General features: G+C 40.8%; 1 protein-coding gene across 2 annotated transcripts; it reads left to right on the top strand.

Annotated features, from left to right (window-relative positions):
- Window positions 1-209: 209 nt before the first annotated feature.
- si:ch211-63o20.7 (Serine/threonine-protein kinase pdik1l-B-like) lies at window positions 210-8,790 on the top strand. 2 transcript variants are annotated; one of them, XM_042391452.1, is made up of 4 exons: window positions 210-392; window positions 908-1,678; window positions 2,329-2,554; window positions 6,906-8,790. In XM_042391452.1, the coding sequence occupies exons 2-4, from the start codon at window positions 938-940 to the stop codon at window positions 7,148-7,150; spliced, it is 1,212 nt and encodes a 403-aa protein (XP_042247386.1). In that variant the 5' UTR covers window positions 210-392; window positions 908-937; the 3' UTR covers window positions 7,151-8,790. The 2 variants fall into 2 exon arrangements, with proteins under 2 accessions (XP_042247386.1, XP_042247387.1); XM_042391453.1 differs by lacking the exon at window positions 210-392 and adding an exon at window positions 462-696.
- Window positions 8,791-10,225: the final 1,435 nt, after the last annotated feature.

Genomic DNA, 10,225 nt, shown 5'->3' with positions numbered 1-10,225 from the left:
AATCCAGCGACCCCTTGTGGGGGTCCCGACCCCCAGGTAGGGAACCACTGGTTTAATGTTGTAGTTAATGTTTCCTCAGAGCTAAAATGTTGCTCACGACAATTCAAATCGTATTACACTCTATGGCTCTGCTAACAGCCAATCAGAACACGCGGCTGCATTTACGTAGCCAATCACAATGCACGCACACACAAAGCGGGACGCTCTGAATTTAGATGCGGAAGTCTGTCGCAATTCCGTTTAGTTTAGCTGTTTTGCGTTGTTGTTGTTGTTGTCGTCAACCGAAAACAAACCAGATTGAATTGAATATGATATGAAACGACGCGTCAGTCACGTAGATTAGGAGAAAGATTTAAGTTTTGTTCACGGTAGTTTAAGCTGCGGCCGTGTGGGTAAGTTTGAAATAAACGTGATGAGAGGTCATAATGTTGGTTCACTTCCCTTTTAAACGAGTTAGACATTTTAAATTCGCGCAGGAACTGAGCTATTGTTTGTAGCGTTACACCGAATTCCGTTTAGTTCTATGTCGTCGTAAAATTTACGTACTTTGGGACGAGGTCAGTTGGTTACTGAAGTCAGCTTAAACCCAAGCAAGGATAGTTTTTAAATAGCTGAGTTATGTAACGTTAGGAAGCCCAGCTGAGCTTAATCAGTTTTGGTTTTGAAGTTCCCGTTGAAAACATGAAGGACAATCCGGTGTGTTGCAGCTGAATGAAGTCAGCTATCTTACAGTTGTACACATAATTATAAAATAATTTTAACGCACTTTTCATTCGTAGTTAAACTCAAAGTGCTGCAACGTTAAAAACATACAACAAGAAAACAATAAGACCCCTATATTAGGCGCTTATGTATGTATATTACGTGTTGTGTTACCATGCTAACCTTAGCTTTGTGTTTTGTTTAGCTCTGACAGCACGTTCAGCCCCTGTGAGAGATGGAGGAGCTCTACACTTTAGAGAAGGAGGTTGGACGAGGCAGCTATGGTGTCGTCTTTGAAGGCCATGTGGCCAAAACGGGACAGAGGGTGGCTATCAAGCGTCTGCCCTGCAGCAACCCGGAGTGCATTGAACTCTACTTGCAAGAGCTGTGGGCCATGAGAGCCACAGCCAGGAACCATGTCAATGTCATCGCACTCCACAGCTGCCTCCTGCAGACAGGGCCAAGGAGTTTGAAGACCCTAAAACCAGGGAAACTGCCTCTACGTCTAGTTGAGAGCGTGCTGAAGGGCAGTGTAGTCGGACCACCACGAGGTCAGGAAAGGGATAATTCCCAGTCCAACACTCAGAGGAGGACTAACTCTGTCTCCAGACTTCAGGACAGGACCAATACTTTGCAGGCCAGGGCAAAACCCCAGGATAAGACTAAATCAACTCCATCTGATACTACAACCCCACAAAGGCCTCAAAACAGAGCCAGGAAGAGACCAGCCGAGAGGGAGGACGAGCAGCCGGGACCCCTGCGCTGTTTGGCTCTCTGGCTGGTGATGGAGTACTGTGACGGGGGCGACTTGAATCAGTACCTGCTCTCCAGGCCACCAGATGCCCAGCGTGACCACAATGTGGTGCAGCAGCTCAGCAGTGCTGTGGCCTTCCTGCATAGCCTGGGAATAACCCATAGGGACCTGAAGCCCGACAATGTGTTGGTCTCTGTTACACCAAAAGGCCCCATTGTCAAGGTAGGTAGATTGTTGTGAAGTTAAAATGCTGCTGTCAGATCAGGTGGCATTATGCTACAGTCAGTACTCAACTTGTGGGAAAATACGTTGTCAACAGTGTTTCCCCTGTAATAGTACAGGCCTGGCGGGGCCAAAAAATATTTTTTTAAACGTGAAAAATAACGTCAAATATCTGTTCATTCGCAAATCAATAGCGTTTGGGAGTCTCTGAGCAGCGCTGTCTCGAAATGTGAGTTAACGTCTGTGTCGTTGCCTGGGAAACTGGGCAGTATATGGACAGTACAGACTACAGTGTGTCATTTAATAAATGCTGCAGCTTGTCAAGACCATGAAAAGTCACGTCTGTTGTTTCCCCAACTGCTGGAGAAGTGAAGGGGTTAATATTATTGGCTTTTTTACATATTGGCAATGCAAGTCCACATGTCAGCAATCCTTGTCAATTTTTTACATTGCATCGTCAAAGGGAAGATTAAATATTGGATATCACATCATTATTTTTTTTACAGTGCTCCTTTTATCTAAGGTACAGAGCAGATCTAAAATAAAACTTCCTAAAGTCATAAATTAGTGAACTTGTACTTGAGTTTCATGCTGACGCAGCATACTGTTTATTTTTATTTGTTCAATTAATCACCTTGTCCAACCTCCAGGTGGCAGACTTTGGTCTGAGCAAGATGAGCGAGGGCTGGATGGATGGTGCTCTGACCAGGCAGCACTTTTCCTCCACCTGTGGCTCTGACTTCTACATGGCTCCAGAAGTTTGGGGTGGACTGACCTACACAGCCCAGGCAGACATCTTCTCCCTGGGTGTGATGTTCTGGGCCGTCCTGGAGAGAATCACCTTTGTGGAAGAAGGAACCACACAGGAACAACTCGGTAAGTGTGCAGTGAGGGATCAACAGGGTGCAGAAAAGATTGTGAAGGAGAGACGGAGGGTAACATCACATCTCATGATACCTTGATGCGTCTTGGCCTCAGATGAAAGAGTGTGAGCAACGAATGCAACACTCAGACTACACCAGGACAAGATGCAAGCTTAAATTACACTTCAATCTGCAAAAATGTGAAAAAACGGAGGATTTTATCAACATCTTTATATAAACGGGATAGCGTGAACACGAGGTAACACATCAGCATGTCGCGTGTTTTCCTGCTCACCAGTCAGAGCACTCAGAAAGGTTGGAAAGGTCGAGTGTGCGGTCGGGCAGGTTGATGACGCATCTCAGTGAATCGAGTTTGACTTAATTAACTAGCACATATTAAAAATGTCAGATACTATACGTCATACATTCATCAGCCATGGATGGTAAATCATAAATCTAAATGGCAGAGAGATGAAGGATGATTTATGCAATGCACATTTTGATACGGATTATATCAGCACTGTCTCTTTTAATACAAGCTGACATTATGTAGTTCTTGCTTCCCTGCATCCAAAAGTACTGTTGCATACTGACAGCATATGAGATACAGATTTCTTTAGAATAATGTGGCAACCATTTATTTCATATTTGCTTTGTTTTTATATCTTATCGCTACCCACCTTTGGTTCCTGACCCAGTGCTCTGACCCACAATAATGAATATAAATTACATTTTGACGCTAATGCAAAGATGCAGGCGAGTTGGTATTTGTCTTCGATGTAATGAACTGGACCCACAAACCTCACCCTAAAGCAATCTGAACAAGGAGAAACTGTCAGGAGAAGCACTGTGCCGAGGAACGCACTGAACCTCTGCAGAACATTGAGATTTTAATCTGGTTTTTTTTTTTAATGTCCTATTTTCCTGTCAGAACCTCATGTGGCCATAGGATGAGGAAGCAATTTAATGTATGAGAGTCTAGGGCCCTGTTCTGCTCTCTGCTTCACTGTTAGAGAGTAATGAAATGGCTGTGATACAAATGTCTCATTTTATTCACAAAAAATGGGTCTGGCCAGAGCCGCCAGCCTAGTGGCAGGGGGATGTGAACCATTATCTTCAAGTTTAGTACCTGAGACCCTCCCTGAGTCATTGGTACTCTATTAGGCTGAATGAAAATGGTTATGATTGGAGGCAGAGAGGGGTGTCAGTGGATACAAATATAAAAAATATATATATTAAAAAAAAGGCAAAATGAGATTTAGCAGCCCCGATCACAGTCCTTTTTGTCAGGGAGAAAATGGGGAGCTAGAGGCTTTTCACAGATGGATAAAATGCTCTATTATTTTACTTTATCCTTTCCCAAGACCCACACATTTATCTGACTAAGCAGGGGAGCGGAGAGAATATAGTCAAGGAGGAAGAGACGCTCCGGTGTTTGTCATCTAGTCGCAGCCCAACGCTTGTTGGCTTCTTGCTCAATGACGGTAGGCCACTGCACCTCCAGTGTTGTGGTCAGTGTTCAGAGATGAACATCATCAAGAGGAAGAAGACGTGCATGACAGATTTGTTACTAACAGAGCTCCATTAAAATTGAATTATACTACAAGAAACCTTGAAATTAACTAACAATTTATGTGCTTTTAATCACTTCCACAGATAATCTTCTTTAAATTTTTTGGGTTGCTACATTTTAGGGATGCAAGTAATGATTTTTTTTTACTCTTCATTAATCTACTAATTTCTTTCAATTAATCATTTAGTCCAGAAAATGTCAGGTAATGACAAATGACCGATTCAAGCCGTTAGAGCCCAAAGTTTTATATTAAGATTTCCTTATTAGTCTGATGTTCAGCCAAAAAAAAAATATTAATTTCATAATAGTGTGGCGGAAAGAAAAGGAAGCTCATCTTGGTAGTTAAATTTTGCTAATCAGACAGAAATATTGAAAACAACAGTTCATGTGTGTGGGGCGGTAAAAGTTTTTCCTGCTCTATAACGGTTGCAACAAAACTATCAGGAGAGTGAGGAAGATGTCAGCCAAACACAGTCTGTGTACACGCCCACTCTTACAAGAGGTCTAATCATGTAAAATCAGTGAAAACACCTTTAAGTAAATATGTATGAAACATTACAGGACATAAATACAGAGCCTGACTTATTTATTTCTGTGAGTTTAGCTTGCTTAAGTTTGTCTTTCCATCCTGACTGACCTTACCTTAGAAGCACAAAGCAGAACGCTGTCACTTATTAACAAGAGTATATGACAGGACCTTGTTTTAAGAAGCAACGTTTGGCAAATGATTCATTTGGAAAACACATCTGCTAATATTATAAAATGTTTTACTAGATTAATTTTTCCTCATGTAGCCTCTTGTTTACGTTTACGATCTTGGTTGAATGAGTCTGTTCTGCAGTGTTGGTCTTGAGCACTTAACTGCATGTTAGATAATCAGGTAAGTGTGCCTCTTCTAAAAAATGTCAACATGCAGTACTCTTAACCCACACTTGATACACACTTAACACTAAAACTGACTCAAAGCAGAATCTAGAGTCAAGTGGATCCCACAGTTTGTCAAGACCTTCTGCATAAGACCTGACAATATTTAGGGTCCGAGCCCAAAGGGCGAAGGCTCTATTGTATTTCGTGTGTTTGTTTGTTTGTTTCTTTATTATTATTCCGCCACTTAAACCCTAAATTTGACCCCCTAAACATGCTCAAAAACTCACCAAATTAGGCACGCACATCAGGTCTGGTGAAAAATTTGATAAAATGTAAAAATTAACCCTCAAAGTGCCAAAATGTGCTCTCTAGCGCCACCTATGTAACTAATATGGCCGCCACGGCCCGTAGGAATGTCGTAGAGAGATCAAACCAAAACTCAATTGCTGTTGCTATAACTTTATTGTAAATGCTCCAGTCTGCACCAAACTTCACATGTTTGATAAGAGTCCCAGCCTGAACGCGTGCACATGACAATATTCCACCAGTGATGCGAACTGGCTGAATAGCGCCCCCTACGAAATTTCAGCGAAGCAGCCCCAGCAGCAGGGCCCGTTCATTGCTGCTTGCAGCTTTAATTACATGATGTGTTTGATTCGATGTGAATATGATCAAATGACCTTACGTTGGGTTTATTCTTGCTTGTATACACATTAAAAAATCTTAATGATAAGTGTAATATATGTTATTGTTTTGACATGCCTTTGAAATAAGAGCTTTGAAAGCGCAACAATGAATAATACAGTGTAGTAATGGTAAATAAGGCTTATATTAAATGTATAAAGAAACCAGTCTATCCCAGTGCTGAACTAGAGGTGACAACATGCCTCCATATTTTTAAAGAAATCTTAATTTTTAGGTCAAACACTCTGCTCTGTTCACAGTTAAACATCTTAACTACACAGTTTTGGCAGGAACTCCAAATATGGTATCATAATTAAAAATGTCTCCATTAACTCTATTAACTATTTATATATTAAAAATAGTATATCTGATATTATTATTATATTATATTATATTATATTTATATATTATATTAAGTCCCCCTCTGCTCAAAAATATATTTTTCTTCTTGTTCCTTCAGTTCGCTGTGCAGAATGATGTACTTGTGCAGGGTTTGTTTTCACTTTCATCTGCTGAAAGTGGAAAGTTTCTCCGCGCTCACTGAAAACCAGTTTTAAGGGGCGGTTCTACCGGTATGATTTGTGACATCACAATTAGTTTGGAGCCAATCATGGTCCGATATTCAATTTACACAGCTGTGATGTGGAAACTTTAAGCCTCCAGTGCACAAACACTGAGGATGAACTTTACAGTGAAGTAGGAGACGTCTGAAATGTAGGAATATATTTGCATTTTCAGTGAGGGAGAATGATGCAATTTTAAGGATTTTACAAGATACATTTTTTGTGGAAAAACCATATAAGACACAAATTATTATTCAAAGTAGAGTATTTTACATACATCTTAAAACATTATTATTGTGTTTAGGTGAGATTTGTATAATTTTATTCAGATTATTTAGATTTGTGGTGCTGCTCATACATCACTTTCACTGAGTGTTTTATGTTGTTCATTTCTTGTTAGTTGATTATAATTGTATTGTTCCTGTTTATTAAAAAAGAGAGCTTGAGTGTGTCCCAGTGTGCTCTGAGAATCTTCCACACGCTTACTATCTTAACAGGCGCTTGTTTGTCAGCAAATAACCGGAAACACGCCACACCAGTAGGCATCGACTTCTTGCTAATACAAGTAGTCAATCACTGAGATCAAGTGGCTCCCCGCAGTCTCTGTTGCCGCTATCAGATGGGAACCTCCTGCCTGATGGACTTACCGGTGTCTTCCCTCATGTTTCCCCTTTTAGGTGCTTACGTGTGTAAGGGTCGCTCAGGCTGGTTGATGCCGCTCGGGGAAGCTTTGTGGGAGAACGCTGACCTCCAGCTGTGTATCCCTATGAAGTTTAAGAGAGCGCCCCCGCTGCCACCCCCTCCTGGTCCAGCCATGTGCGCCCTGCTTTTAGACATGCTTGCCTCAAACCCGGATTCTCGGCCCCCTGCAGACCAGCTGGAGGCCAGAGTGCGCTCTGCTCTGGAAGAGGACTCCCACTGACTCTTAAGAGACCACAGTGGCTATAACCACTATAGCCACTACATGTATATATTGAGTGTGGGACCCCCTGACTGCAGTGCTTCCTGCATGTGTAAAGAACAGCCACTTGGCTGCAGCAGAAAAGAGGGGATACGAGTGCAGAGCAACTCACAAGCCCGAAATTATTCATACCCCTGGCAAATTTTGACTTGAAGTTACTTTTATTCAACCAGCAAGTTGTTTTTTTTGACCGGAAATGACACAAGCTTCTCCCAAAAGATAATAAGACGATGTTAAAGAGGCATCATTGTTGAAAAAATGATTTCTCAGTTTTTATTTACATTTGAACAAAAAGTGGCATGTCCATACCCTTTTCAATAATCAATAGAAAAGCCTTTATTGGCCTTTTCCAATTAAGAAAAAACTTGCTGATTGAATAAAAGTAAATTTAAGTCAAAATTTGCCAGGGGTGTGAATAATTTCGGGCTTGACTGTATGTATGATAGTATGTGATTGCAGGTGTTATTTCTATCAGTGAAACAGCAGCTCGGGTTATAAACTGTACAGGAAAAAAAGGGAAATAAGGATGAACTAGTAGAGGTCCGGTTGAGCCCTTTGGGCCGCTAGTGGAAACCAGATCTTGGACCCCCGACTGCACTGTAGCCAATACAGTACACGCACCGGTATTCAAACAAGTCCATATAGAGATCCACTGGGACTTACTCCAGTTGTATTTGATGTAAGCACCATGCTGTTTGTTGTAGGTCTTGAATAACAGTCTTATTCTTATTATTAATGTGTATATGGCTAAAATGTAACGCTGCTGTAGCTCGATGTTTAGCGGGTCTGCAGTATTTACGCTACGCCTGATTATTGATGCTTCAGATTTAAATTTTACTCAAATATCACAAACCACGCCATTGATGTAGCATGTACAGTCCACTGGGCTTCCTGATGAGTGAGTGACCACTTGTCCATTATAAAGCATAGTAAAAACATCTTTGGGACACTATTAAATAATTCTTAATAGCCATCGAGACAGGTGTTATTATGTCATAAGGTGTTTCTAGTATTATTCCTCAGAATACAGTGTGTGTGAATGAGGTGGACGATATATTTTGCATTATATTATCTCCTGCAGGTGCTTGTAATTTTCTGATCTCTGTGTGTATTTAAGATTTTTGTTGCAGGAATATTTCTTAAATATTGATGTATTTCATATTAGTTTAATACATGAACTTAAAATGTTTCTTTAAAGGGTTTCTTATTTTAAAAATAAATTATTTCCTCATTACACCAGTTTGATGTTTTAAAGCTTTTGTTTTTGAAAGTTAGTTTCTGTGTGAGCATCGTTTTGTGATATCAGCACTGCAAACTAAAGTGCACACAGTGACTAACGATTACTAATATACCAACCCCCCCCCCCCCCTGTGAACAGGAAATTAAAGCCAGGCATTAGGCCTGTTGTTGATCATATCCATGCTGAGACCACAGCATTTATTACTGGTCATCAGTCTTAGTCACTGACAGTTCATATCTTAGATGACCACTTATTTTTCCGCTCACATGCTTGAAAAAAGGATATTTATTATCACTATGTATTGTCAAGAAACCCCATTTTTAATGTAATGTCATTTAAATAAACAGGAAATTTTAACCTATGACTGTTGTGTAAAATTCCTGCTTTGTTTTCTTGCCAAAACGTTAAATAAATAAAAGAAGCATCCATCCGGCTGTTTTCTCAGCCTGTCACTGTGATGAGACTCCTGAGCTCACACGGACGTCAGAGGGACAAGAGGAAGATTTAAGCCAGTGAAGTTGCTCAGCTAACCTCTCTGCTCCCAGCTCAATGAGGTCGTCTCCAACGGATCTGTGACCTTTACTGGTGTGACCAACTCCTCACGCTCTGCTGACCAGCCAATAGCTCACTCAGACGAACTTTGACCTCCCTACTTCTTTTTTTAAAAGGAATTGAAGGTCCTACTGACATTAGGGTGGAAATGTCTCTTTATTATTTGCAATCTGACGAGAGATTTCAGATAAACCTGTAAAAACGATGGTTTATGCATATACGGAGCTGTGACTGATTATTTTAATTATTGACTGATAAACCGATTATTTTCTTGAAAATCCGGAGATGAATGGTTTATTATCAGAGAGGAGTATGAAAACCAGAAAATATTCATATTTGGGAAGCTGGAACCAATGATTTACTATTTTTGCCTGGCAAAAATGGCTAAAATGATTATTCAATTGCCAAATCGTTGCAGCTCTGTGTGTATATATGAATATATGTGAACTGGACTCTTGCACTATTATACAGACCAATGAACCTTCTTTATTATTCTATAACTTAAAACAAAGTAGAACAGTGGTCATTAGAATAGATTCTTTTGGTCCATCCATCCATTTCCTGCTGCTTATCTGGGACTGGGTTGTGGTGACATCAGACTAGAGTAAGGAAACCCAGACATCCTTCTCCCCGGCAATGCCCTCCAGCTCCTCCTGGGGGATCCCAAGGCGTTCCCAGGCCAGGAGAGACATGTAGTCCTTCCGACGTGTTCTGGGTCTGCCTCAGGGTCTCCTGGACGTACCTGGAACACCTTCAGAGGGAGGCATCCAGGAGGCATCCTAACCAAGTGCCCAAACCACCTCAACCGGCTCCTTTTGATGCAAAGGAGCAGAGGCTCTACTCTGAAATCGCCCCTTGGTCTACTTTAGTCTATATAAACACCCTACCCAGTATATCTACATTTGCATAAATACTGTAAGTTGCAAATTCCAATAAATAAAAAGCAGGATAAACTACTTTTAAACAAACAAAAAAACCATTTGACCCTGTCCCCAACATAAAAACTTCCACATGACCTCCTCTACCTACCAGTGACAGCTTAAAAGGTCTTTTCTTAACATAATACAAGACTAACATGAATTTTGAAAAAAAATCACATTAAATTTCAAGACATTTAAATATAATTAATTCCCATTAAGTAGTACTTGTCCCTTGAATACGAGCCTACTGCCATGCTAGCCCCATTTTGTACCTCTCACATATTAGCATACTGTACATTTAGTTCAGAGGTTACCATCTGTTTC

This window comes from Thunnus maccoyii, chromosome 17 (genome assembly GCF_910596095.1).
Source record: "Thunnus maccoyii chromosome 17, fThuMac1.1, whole genome shotgun sequence".
Lineage (NCBI taxonomy): Eukaryota > Metazoa > Chordata > Actinopteri > Scombriformes > Scombridae > Thunnus > Thunnus maccoyii.
This window is presented reverse-complemented; position numbering and strand designations above follow the sequence as displayed.